Source organism: Phyllopteryx taeniolatus, chromosome 5 (genome assembly GCF_024500385.1).
Source record: "Phyllopteryx taeniolatus isolate TA_2022b chromosome 5, UOR_Ptae_1.2, whole genome shotgun sequence".
NCBI classification, from domain to species: Eukaryota; Metazoa; Chordata; class Actinopteri; order Syngnathiformes; family Syngnathidae; genus Phyllopteryx; species Phyllopteryx taeniolatus.
The window spans coordinates 13,286,481-13,299,339 of NC_084506.1; the positions used below are offsets into that span (position 1 = coordinate 13,286,481).

A 12,859-nucleotide genomic window follows, 5' to 3' on the forward strand; every position below is an offset into this window, starting at 1 on the left:
AGTTACGGTCCAAACCAAAGAGACCAGTTCAATAAAGTAAACTGAATCAAGAGGGAGTTCACTCACCACGGATCCGCATCCCATTTATTCAAATCCTGGTCGGCAGACGATCAGCTGGAAAGCGGCCGAGAGCATCTCGCCATATGGCCCGCCAATTTGGCCGCTAGCTTTGTCACAAAGCGATCGGCTCCGAGCGTCATTCTTTATTCCCTTTGCATGATCTAAGGCACGGGTGTCAAACTCGAGGACCGGGGGCCAGATCTGGCCCGCCACATCTGTAACGTGGCACGTGAAAGCAAATCATGTGCGTGGACTTCCTGCTAAAATACCCAAATTACAAATTGTCTTAACCTTTACCGGTAACAACGTTGGAAAATTGCAAACCTGTTTTGTTACCAGTCGCACTCTTAAAAATAATAGTTGAAGAGTTTTTATTAGCTTCTGTTTACAAAACTAGTTATCCATCAATTTGATGTGTATTTGTAACAATATGGGGTGATTATACATTTTTACTGCTGCAACTAACAATTATTTTATTTATCAATTCATCTGTTGATTATTTTTTGCCTGATTTTATATACTTGGCTTTTTTTAAAATTTATTTATTAATTGAAATTTGGTAGGCTTGTTAACATTACTCTACTCTGTGGTGTGTCGAATCCACAGTACCTGCCATTTTTTGGGCCTGCTTAATGCCATTTAAAGAATCTTATATTTCTGACGTCTAGGTACGTTTCATCTTATACCACGGCAACAATCGACTGACATTCAACGTAAGATAAATATTTTAAATCTTTTACTTAAGACTACTGAACTAAAATATAAACACTGAAAATGGAGATACATATGCACAAAATGTAGTGGCCTTTTTCTAACGTCGCTCAATGCGTAGACCTCCAGCATGGTGGCCACCTGCGTGTCAACAGGTACGTGACGTCACAGGAAAACCAATTACGCTCCAGTGCTGCCTGCAGCAAGTGGAGCGTATATATATCTCAATTAATCCCTGAATTTTTACTTTAGAATGCCATATTTCTAAAAAAAAAAAAAATAAATAAAAAAAATCTTCGATTAAAACTGAATCCACACATTCAAATGTCGATTGTTTTATTTAAAATTCAAATTACAAAACTTTGGTTTTGTACAAAGGCAAAATCTCCTCTCGTGTCCAAATAGTTCTGGCCCTAACAGCCAAGATTGAAGTTTGTCTCATAAACTGGTTTAAAGACCGATTTGCCTGCGGGGGGCAGCATTGAGTCAGCTCAAAAGCAGGAGGAGAGGGACACGACACAAAGCAGAAGTGATAACCCTTGTGTGACTATGAGGTTGAACATTTTCCGTTGAGCTTGTAAATAAACACCTTAATTGCAACATAAAAAAAAACACTTCGAGTGTGTAGAGAAGAAAGTGTGAGAGGTGGCAACAATGCCGCTCGAGGCCTGGCTGTGAGCACCGACGGAGCTCCAGAGTGGAGGGTGGGTGCTTGCGAAGACGCCCACTCTGCATTTGATCTCAGGCTGCTGCCACGAACTGTTTCTTCACGTCTCAGGAAAACATTCCTCCCTTCCTTAACTACAGGGTATCTGACTGCAATAATAGCAACGTGCTGCGATGCTATGCACTCGGTGAATCTTCATCTTTCACAGCCAAGCAGACAGACAGCAGATGGAGTCGCACGAAGCCCCAATCAGAGTTCTATGGAGGCTTGAGTACGGAGATGAAAGAATTTCAAACGCAAGCCGTCAGACGCTCAAGGCATACGTTTACATTTCCAGTGTAAATTGGAGGCGAGTTATCTCTGAAGATTCATTCACGAGCCACTACTCCCGCCAACTGTGTCGAGTAGAGCTGCTGCTGATAACCGAACCTTGCCAGACACCAGGGGCATTGCAAGGCATAAAGCGCTATTGTGGCACAGGCCCCCTACTACAGCGTATCCCCTTCCTCACACATGCGTACACACGGCCCCACCCCACTGCTGCACTTTTACTAAAACTACTACTTGCAATATTAATGAGTGTGTGAATATTTATTTGAACAATTCTGAACACTTTGACTACTTTGTGAGCTAAAGCATGTGACATAAAGAATAGAAGGTCAGATCTTTCACTTGGTTTGTAGTACTAGTAAGTCCGCTATCTGTCTTCATTAATAGGACAATGACATGATAATAGTGTGCTAATAGTACTACTAGTGACAGTGTACAATTCTACTAGGTAACATCGAGAGCTTCCCTCCTAGTACTAGTAGTTTTTTTTCCACGACGACCTTCCATGTCAGTTTGTCAGCCACACCCACCTCTACCAGTCAGCCAAGCTTTGTTGATGGCTCACCTTTGTCAGATTGTTTGACAGTCATCCATCTCCCCAAGATTCTAAACGCTACCCCGTGAATACCCTCCACTTTACTTTTCCGACAACGAGTTCTGCCATATCACGTTTGCCTGTACCAGTGGCTGTTTGCCCAGCCTTCTGCCTCTGTTCATGAGTTCTACCTGAGCGTGTTTGTTTGCCTGTCGCCGTGGCTGTTGGGCACTCTGGGGGACAACGAATTGTGAGTTTCCCCGTCCTGCTCTCTGTGACTTAAGACAACAATGAAGTGTGAGCATCCCTGACCTGCTATCTGTTGATTAAGGAGCATTACGTGACTTTGGCCCAAGACAAAATCTTCAAACCATGACCCTCTCGACTGTGAAGTTGACTGCTCTGTATTCAGGCTTTGAAGTTAACAGTCGCAGTTGATATTAAAGTCATTCCAACTATTCTGGTGGTTTGGTGGGCTGCGCTTGGGCCCTATACCAGTACTGTATGACATTTCTGAACACTAGTAGGGCAACTGCATGTTACTAGTGAGGTAAAACTACTATATTAGTGCTCCTAGTAGGGTCGAGGAGGCTAGTAGTGTGTGAAACATGCTTACTATTGGGGTCTAGTCGTGTTACTAGTGCAGCGTAGTAGTTTAATAGCAAGGTTTAACTGCGTACTAGAAAGCCAAAAGTGGGCACCAGTAGTGGAAAATCTTTTATTAGCAAGACACAGTCAGTCTACTAGTGCATCTTACTAGTGAGGACATAGAGCCTGGTTGTAGATGATGGACCTTTTAGCCAGTGGCTGTTTAGTCTATCGAATAAATGCTCAAACGTCAGTCCATGGATAACAGAAGTGCTGGTGCTTTGTGGGAAAAATGACACAACCATGGAGAAGTGAAGAGCCATCTGCTTGCTTGGAAAGGAATACAATTAGCCAGGCTGTGTGTGTGAATAAAGGAAAGACAGACTGATCTCTGCAAACACCAAAGCCATTTTATTCAAGCATAAAACTAATCTCCACGATATTATCCACTGCAAGTAAAATAGAAAAAAAGTCAAAAAACAAACAAACATAAAATAGAAGATTTTTATTTTAATTAGTGTAATCGGATTTTAGAAAAGTTAAAAACTAAAAAGAATGAAGTTTTAAATTTAAGATTTAATGTGAGGGGCTGCCAAGTGGTGAGCACATCTGCCTCACAGCTCAGGTTTGAATTTTGGTTAAGACCTTCCTGTGTGGCGTTTGCTCGTACTCCATGTGGTTGTGGGTTTTCTCCGTGTACTCTGGCTTCAACCCAAATTTCAAAAACAAGCATGTTTGGTTAATTGAAAACTAAATTGTCCGCAGGTGTGAATGTGATTGGTTGTTTGCCTACATGTGACGACCAGTTTAGGGTCGCCCAAAATCATCTGGGATAGGCTCCAGAGCAACTGTGACCCTGGTGACGATAAGTGGTATATAAAATGAATGGATAAATGGATTCTTTTAACTGCGACTTATTTCTTGCATTTTGACTCTTTTTTTTTTTTTCAATGTGGGTCCTAATACTGCTGTTATACAAGACAATCATCAAGCGAAACAACATATAACGTAATGCTGTAATGTTGTTTACTTCAAGAGAAGGAGGCCTCTCCTTAACGGAGATGCTCTGGGAATAAAGCAATGTAGCCTCAGGCTGGAAAACAGAGCAAAAATATCTCGAGAATAAATCACTTTCATCTGCAGCAAACGGAGAAAATGTTTTCGCGTACTCACACCTAAGCCCCTTTTAGCCCCGGTTAAAGACAGCCTTGTTTCCAGGTCGCTGTTCTGTATAACTGGCAATGAGGGGTAAAAAAACATCTTGGGAGCCACAACAGAATAAGGACATATAGAAAAACAATTGTCGCTACCCGACAAGCATTTTATAGATAGTGGCTAGGATGTTGTCACGCTTTTAATTATATATTTAGAATTCTGTGACAAGGCAAAGGCGGATAAATACTGGATGGTCTGCGACACTGCGAGCAAGCTTGTTTTCATCACACAGCCGGTAATAACAGTAGACCAAAAATCACAGTGTGGTATATACGCATATTGCTTTTAAGGTCATGGTCCGGTTCACATTCGGAGAGTAAGGGAACCAAATGCAAAAATAAATAAATACAATAAAAAAAAAAATAAAAAAACACAAAAAAAACGTGCTTATCTTTCCCGTAAACAATAACAGATTTGATTACATTTAATGGGAAACAGTCGTGACGTCAGCAAGCCAGAAGACGAGCTTGCACTGTTTGGCTAGAGCGCGAGGCAATTTCACTTCTTGGAGTTTACCTAATATGTCCTGTGTAAGAACTTCATAATTGCCCCATTATATTACATAATTGCCCCTGCATTAAAAGGTTTAAAAGGGAAAATGAGAAGTGGTATATGAAATATATGAAATATACATCATGAACATAAAATCTGCTTTATTTTGAAATGTAAATGACCTTAGTCATCAAACAGAATTACATTGAATTAGTCAAATGTTTATTACTTTTTGCCACCCTAATCGACGATATTACCCCTTCCAGTTTGACGTCAGCAGATGACAGGACGTTGCTTTGTTTACCAGCTCATGCAGTAGTAGTTTACCAACGCGAATAGTTGTATTCACCCTGCACTTATGGCCTTGATGTGTTTTCCATACAAATAACTAATTCTGACTTTACTACCAGATCAGAGAGATCACGACGCATTCCGACTTACAAACTCAGTCGTAAACCAAGGACCCCCGTACCTTGGTACCAGACAGTCCATCACAACATCACAGGTGTCGGCTAGATGACACTCTGCGTCTTGATGAAAGCTGTCCTTTCCCCATGACCGTCAACTTCCTCGCTGTCTGATTCAGACTCATAGGCGGTCATGTCCTCGTCCCCCCACACAGCGGGGATCCCCTTGTAGCATATACGAGCCCTCCTCTTTTGTCCTCGGCCCAGGCCGAAACCAAAGCCCACGCGTCTGTCGGCATACGCAGAGAGCAGTTTGGTCCTGCGGCTAGAAGAAGCTACGCCCGAACGCAGCTGCAGTGTGAGGAAAACCCCAGCAAAGGCCGTCAGGATAAAGGCACACCCCAGAATGGCCACAACGGCAGGAAGCTGAGAAGACGAGCTGGGGTCAGGAGGGTCACCGCCTCCTCCCCCTTTATTGTCATCTGCCGCTGGATCCTCTCCGGCGGGAGGAGATTTGCGCTGGACCTGGTTCTGGTGCAGGCAGGAGCTGAGGACCAGGCGGCTGTGTGGGGGGCAGGACAGACAGTCCGTGTGCCCCGTGGCAACGCAGGTGAGACAGGCGGGGTGGCAGGGCAGGCAGGCTTGTACTGAAGATAGGTCCACCCAGTTCTCCAGAGAGAGATTGAGGAGCTGCGGCCCCGATGTAAAACCGGGAGGACACAACTTGACGCAGCCTTGGAGGAAGAGGGAGAAGCCCGGGCTGCATTCTGTGGCAGAAATAAGACAAAAACACGCAGACATTTCAACAAACACTTACTGACCTCCACTGCTGCTCCAGTCACACCAATGAAGCCAATTTATGTGGAAATTTAGTGGGATTTTAGACAAAAAGCTTTGTAATTTGTGGAGAACTAACAGGTGTATTTAATAAGGATTTTTGTATACAGTAATCCCTCATTTATTATTTCCGTACCTCGCAATAGGTGAAACCTGCAAAGTAGCCCCAACCTCTTTTTATTTTTTTTCTACATATTTTAAACCTGTTCGAACCTTCCCAGACTCTTATTACTCATCTACACACTCCTATTAACCTCTACCATACTCTTATGAGCAACATCTATACACTTCAACACTTTTTAAACTGTTAAACATGCAGTAATGCACAGTAGCACTGTACACTTGGTACATTTTATTCCTTGTTTTATTGAATTTTTGTTTTGTTTTCATGTTTTAGGCTAGGAAGCATTTCTTTTACCCCCCCAAAATTACAGCATACATTCAAAATCCCACAATATGGCAAATTATGCACGATATGAATATTAATTCATTTATCTTCCGTTCCGCTTCTCCTCACCAGGGTCGCGGGTGTGCTGGAGCCTATCCCAGCAATCTTCGGGCAAGAGGCGGGGTACACCCTGAACTGGTCGCCAGCCAATCGCAGGGCACATATAAATAAACCATTCCCAGTTTGCAGAGTTTGCATATTCTCCCTGTGCCTGCGTGGGTTTTCTCCGGGTACTCCGGTCTCCTCCCACATACCAAAAACATGCTTGATAGGTTGATTGAAGACTCTAAATGAGAGTCATGAGTGACTTTCAGATAAGCCACTTTCAACCGTTTCTTGAACAATACAGTCAAACGCACGAATTTAAAAAAAAACACACAAAAAAAACACAGGGAGCTTCAGCAAGCAAAAACTCACATCCAAATGCCCCCACCAAGACTAACCGCCATGTTCTGTACATCACTCACTAGGCCACGACCCTTAAAGGCACACATACAACACAGCTGTCATACAATAATTACACTTTATAAAACCAGTTTATTTCTGTATGTTTTCTTGTGTTTCTGTTTGATGTTTTTATACACTGCAGTGCTATTTTTCATTTTTTTTTAAATGGTGGCATTTTGGGGGGCTCTCACTGCCAGGCCTCCATGTTAACATGGATATTTGAATTCAAAAGCCGTCAATGGCAGTGAAATTAACCCATAAACTTGGTCACGGAACAAATTAATCTCGTAAACTGAGGTACCACTGTATTTACAAGAAATAATCTATACCAGCAACGCATAGTGAAAGGCAGAACAATTAAATACTCTTTAACTAGATGGGAGAAAGTACAATTAACCTAACGTAATTGACACTCTTCCAATGTAGAAAATGTACCTTGGCTCATTAAGGGTTGTGAAACACTATTAGGATCTGGAAGACAACTCACAGAAACAGTTTTTATTGTGTGCTTCATGTAGCAATATTAAGTCCACAAATGAAATCAAATCTGTACACATTGAAACATTCGGATCAGTACTTATGCCGAAAACGTGACGTAATGCCTACGATGCAGCCTTCAAGTTGAAAGCGCTGAATCCTCCAATTCTGGGCCTTATTTTTGTTGTGCTTTGTGGCACTGGCAGTATTTTCGTTTCTGTGTTACTTTGTGTTGTTTCTACTTGTGTTTATTTCCCACAGAAAGGTTGGCAGTTTTTGTTTTCGCTCATATTTTATGTGTAAAGTACATCTTATACAACGGTGCACACAATAAGACTGTTCTGTAAAATTCAGGCGTGCGCAAACCTTTTGGCTCAAGGGCCAAATTGACTTAAAATGTGACAGGCGGGCCAAGCCAGGACCAGATGCTTGCAAATAAAATTTAAAAAGACATTGTAGTGTTAATACTTACTTTTAATGGGAACAGTGTTGTTTTGTTGATGACCTTTTTTTTTGCCAGTGCATCAAAGTCTGGTGTTAGTTTTGTTGTGGCAATTTTCAGAACACATCTGAGGTGTTCATCACTCAGCTGGTATTTGTAGGATGTTTTGTTGGTGTTCATTACACTAAAAGTCTTTTCACACACACACGTAGAGCCAAACACCACCAGCACCACTTAATGAAGCATAAATCTCATCCAGTTTGAGAATTCAACTTCTCTTTTAAGTATCACATTGGCGATCAATCAGTTCCATCTGCAGCTCCCGTGGCACTGTTTCAGGGTCTTGCGTGACTGAATCTTGGATGGCAGTTTATCAGATAAAGGTGTTTTGCTGAGCCTGCAAGCTTGATTTTAACCGGTGAGCCGTAGCCATCAGTTCCTGTGTTGATTGACTGTTAGCATAATCAGCATGCTTGGTAGAAAAGTGACAGCTGATGTTATATTCCTCTAAAACCGCAATGGTTTCTTAACAAATTAGATATACAGCCTTTGACCGGACTTCAGTGAAAAAGTATTTAGTAGTCCATTCCATATTAAACACTCGGCACTCACTGTCGACTTTTCTTTGGCCCACTCATGGTTGAAGAAGGGTTCAGAGCAGTAGCAGAGTAAAAACAGAACAGCCAAAATCAAGTCAATGTACAGTGTACCTACTGCACTACCTGGTGGAACCACTGGGCATTATAGGACAACTTGGTGGAACCACTGGTCATTACACCACATCCTGGTGGAACCACTCTGCATTAGAGGACAAGCTCAAATTAATGCAGTCATGATTTTGATATGATTTGGGCGATTCTGTACCAATCTTTGGCGGGCCGGATGTGGCCCGCAGGCCGTAGTTTGCCGACCCCTGGTCTACAATATGCCTTAATGCTAATTAACCGCTTAACCCAGCTGTCCTCAACCTTATTTTTTCACCATGGACCTGTTTAACGACAACACAAGCGGCAGAGAAACAAATAAAAAAAATGATTACATATAAAACTCAACATTACACCATTAAGCTGAATGTAGTTGCGATTGTTTGTCTTCAATGGGCCGATTGGATAATCTATCTTTCTTTCAAAAAATTCCAATGGCTTGGCTTGTCATGTGCCAAAGCAGTTTAAATGACTTGTGATTTTTCCTGTTAGATACAGTTTTTTCTTCTAAGTTGTCTCTTCTCATTAATTTGGCCTGAAGAAGGTCAAAGAAGCTTGTTCATTCAATCATTCATTTTTGAAAGCTTGTGGACTGCTACTTGTCTTGTATTTTGACAGAGGCACAGGCAGACGTAACCTGATTTCCAAAATAAAACTTCTATGAGACTCCGATGATCAATCAAACTTTTTTTTTTCCAGTCTCTCTGTGTGGACCGGTACTTAAACTTACCCTGTCATAAAACAAACCAAACATGACGAGAAACAGTAACCGACTGCAAAGGACATTTGACAAACAACATACGACAATGAACCAACAAGCACTGAAAGAAACCAAGCAACTAAACACAAACAAATTGACGAGACAACGATGAACACCTGGGCAACAGTGTCAGTGCCCTCCCAGCACAAAACAAAGAAACTTGCTGCATCCATCCAGTCAGCTCTTTTATATTATAAACACCCCAGCCTGAGCAAGCCTGGCTGCATTAATCTGGTCCTGCACTTAGTGGTGTTTTCTTTCAAATAGTTATTTTATATTTATAACACTCCAGTTAGTGACTCATTGAAAATTTAATGTGTATTCATAAACTTGTAATAACTCGCTTTTAGGGTTGTTTTTGAAGTAATTCCCTTCGGCGCCGATTTACCAAGATCCCAAATAGTGGACCCTTAACTGCATGTTCACACACAAACAGATTGTGCACGATGTTGGGAACAAGTGGAACAATGGTCGAAACCACAGTATTTAAAAGAGGGTTTGCGCCCAGGGCCCGAGGCACACTGCGCGATACGGTCGAACCCAATTGGACCGGCTCATCAATGACAGTTGCTAACTTACCTCCCGCACATTGAGCGACTGAATATATGGGTGCCCTGAACAGGGAGCCCGAATAGCTGCCTGATGCTGCACACATAGTATATTGTACTTCATCACATTTATCAAATAATAAAAAAATATGGATTAATAGTTAAGGAAGAATCGGGTTGCTAAAGCGAGAGGACGTGGGTGAGAATAAAAGCGAGTGTGGATATTTTAAAAGAGGCTCACTTGAACGTACTCAGCATGGTACATACCTCGCATGTCCATTTTGACCACAAGCTTTGTTTTTCCATCCACAGGCACATTCATCCATCCATCCATTATCTGAGCCGCTTCTCCTCACTAGGGTCGCGGGCGTGCTGGAGCCTATCCCAGCTTTCATCGGGCAGGAGGCGGGGTACACCCTGAACTGGTTGCCAGCCAATCGCAGGGCACATAGAAACAAACAACCATTCGCACTCACAGTCATGCCTACGGGCAATTTAGAGTCTCCAATTAATGCATGTTTTTGGGATGTGGGAGGAAACCGGAGTGCCCGGAGACAACCCACGCAGGCACGGGGAGAACATGCAAACTCCACACAGGCGGGGACGGGGATTGAACACCGCACCTCAGAACTGTGAGGCTGACGCTCTAACCAGTCGCCACAGGCACATTATAAATTATAAATATAGTTAAACATTGTTGTAAAAAACACTATTTGATACTTTACATAGATCATTTTACACGTGAGACTATGTGTGTCCCAGGATGCACGTCTGGAAACAATGAGTCTCAGCCCTGGAACAATGAGTCCCTGCAACATATCAGCACAGAGTACAGATACAGCTATTTGATGGTTGTTGCTTTGTGGTCCCGCTATATTGGAGATTTCTATTTTTACATTTGTACAATATTTTGTTGTACATTGCTCATGCTCTCTCTCAATATGTTTCAGCCTGCCACAATAGCACATTTTTTAGGATGATATAGTTCCCCAAAAACTATCACGATAAACGATAGTATCAGTGATATTTTTTATGTTACTGATATAATGATATTATAGAGCATAAAAATTCAAGTACATCCTTTTTAAGAACAATTAGATTTCAATTCTAAAGAAAATTGAACTTTGGCATTGTAATGTAGAACCAGAAATAAAATATATTCGATAAATACTAAATGTGGCGGCACGGTGGCCGACTGGTTAGAGCGTCAGCCTCACAGTTCTGAGGACCCGGGTTCAATCCCTGGGCCCGCCTGTGTGGAGTTTGCATGTTCTCCCCGTGCCTGCGTGGGTTTTCTCCGGGCACTCCGGTTTCCTCCCACATCCCAAAAACATGCATTAATTGGAGAGTCTAAAATTGCCCGTAGGTGTGACTGTGAGTGCGAATGGTTGTTTGTTTCTATGTGCCCTGCGATTGGCTGGCAACCAGTTCAGGGTGTACCCCGCCTCCTGCCCGATGACAGCTGGGATAGGCTCCAGCACGCCCGCGACCCTAGTGAGGAGAAGCGGCTCAGAAAATGGATGGATGGAAATACTAAATGTAAATAAATCAGGCTGTTCGCAAAAACTGCACTTAAACAAATATTAAACATTTGGCACATAGGTATAGAGTCATGAGCCCAAAAAATGTCTTAAAGCTTGCCAAATTTGAATGAATAAATAAACGTATGCCCTCGAAAGCATTTGGGCTCTGTGACTGTTTTTAAATCCATTCATTTCAATATCACTCTTATTTTTTAGTCTTTATTTTTATTTATTGTATGAATGCTGTCGTGTTATGTCCTGTATAATTTCTGCTCCCTCTTGGCTCTTGAAAAAGAGATTTTATCTCTCAATAAGCCTTTACCTGGATAAATAAATATCGAGTTGCTGGATTGTGATCATGTGACACCTTTACCTGTCAATCAAATGATACTGAAAATGAGTTCGCTGAAGTCAAACACTGCCTTAATATTGATAACGTGTCCCGTTGTGGTCATGGTTTGCTAGCTCATTAGCTCGCAGGCTAGCGAATGTAATAAACAGTTAACTTTCCCTCAAGTGTCGCAGGTGTGTGCATCGACGGAGCAAACGCTGTTCTGCCAGCAGCTTGCTGCGTTGCGAGTGGCGCATCGGGTGTTACCACAAAAATGAAAATTTATCGAGTCCCGAAAAAATTCCCATTTACATTTTATTTATGGAACGATACCCCGCCCTCCTCTGCCTCTGATTGGCTAGCAATGACAGGATTTGTACTTTTGCTTCGCTGTGTGTGGAAGCTCTTTATCAATACAAACAAACATACGTACGGTAGGGTCTTAAACCATGGATCTGGAGATGAAGATTGAATATGCATCATGTGTCCTTGCTAGTTTTTGTGCGTCTCAGACGCACGACGCACATCAAACGAGATCGCTGCTTTATATACTTGTAGCTCTCAAAGGCAGTACTCACAAAACCGTTGAACCCTCAGTTCACTGGGGAAAAGAAACCCAAACCGATTGCCGTAGGAACGCGCCCTCAAAACGCTTCAGTAGCCACAGCGACTGGATCCCGTAGCGTCGAAGCGGCAGCCCGGTGGCCTTGAGCAGGCAGGACCCGTGGCGTTGAGCAGGCAGGACCCGTGGCTTTGAGAGAGCAAATCCGTTCGCGTTGAAAACAGTCAAAAATCCGTTCGCGTTGAAAACAGTCAAAAATCTGTTCGCGTTGAAAACAGTCACAAATCCGTTCGCGTCGAAGAAAACCAGGTCCAGACCCCCAAAAAAAATTCTCCTTTCCCCGCCGCATCTCCCGCTCTTCCTCCCCACGACCCACCTCCTTCCCCCAATCCCATTGGACGCACCACCCCTTCAATCAATCATTAAAACAAAAAAAACCCTGAAATGTTCACAGACCCCTCGGAACGCAGGACACCCCATTATCCATCCACACAAAGAACCAAACAAACTTTTAACTCGTTTTCACAACAGCAATTCAAACAAATACAGTTCAACACATTTTAGTCAGTACACTACACTCTCCCCCCACAAAAAAAAATGGTCATGCCCTCATGACATGTATAACAACATAACCTTTTATGAACAGGATAAACACTCCCCTCTCAAACCAATCCACTTATAAAAAGTGCTCTTGTACCTCAAAGGTGATGGAGATAAGCCATCTGTCTTATCATCAACCTTAGCTAGAGAGACAGTATGAGTACTAACTGCCACA

At 42.6% G+C, this 12,859-nt stretch overlaps 1 protein-coding gene across 7 annotated transcripts in view; it reads right to left on the bottom strand.

Annotated features, from left to right (window-relative positions):
- Positions 1 to 3,281: 3,281 nt before the first annotated feature.
- furinb (furin (paired basic amino acid cleaving enzyme) b) overlaps positions 3,282 to 12,859 on the bottom strand; it is a 142,942-nt gene continuing 133,364 nt past the window's right edge. For all 7 annotated transcript variants that reach the window (XM_061772877.1, XM_061772874.1, XM_061772878.1 and 4 more), the window contains one exon: positions 3,282 to 5,772. In XM_061772877.1, the coding sequence (XP_061628861.1) occupies positions 5,111 to 5,772 (662 nt within the window). In that variant the 3' untranslated portion in view covers positions 3,282 to 5,110. The remainder of the gene's footprint in view (positions 5,773 to 12,859) is intronic.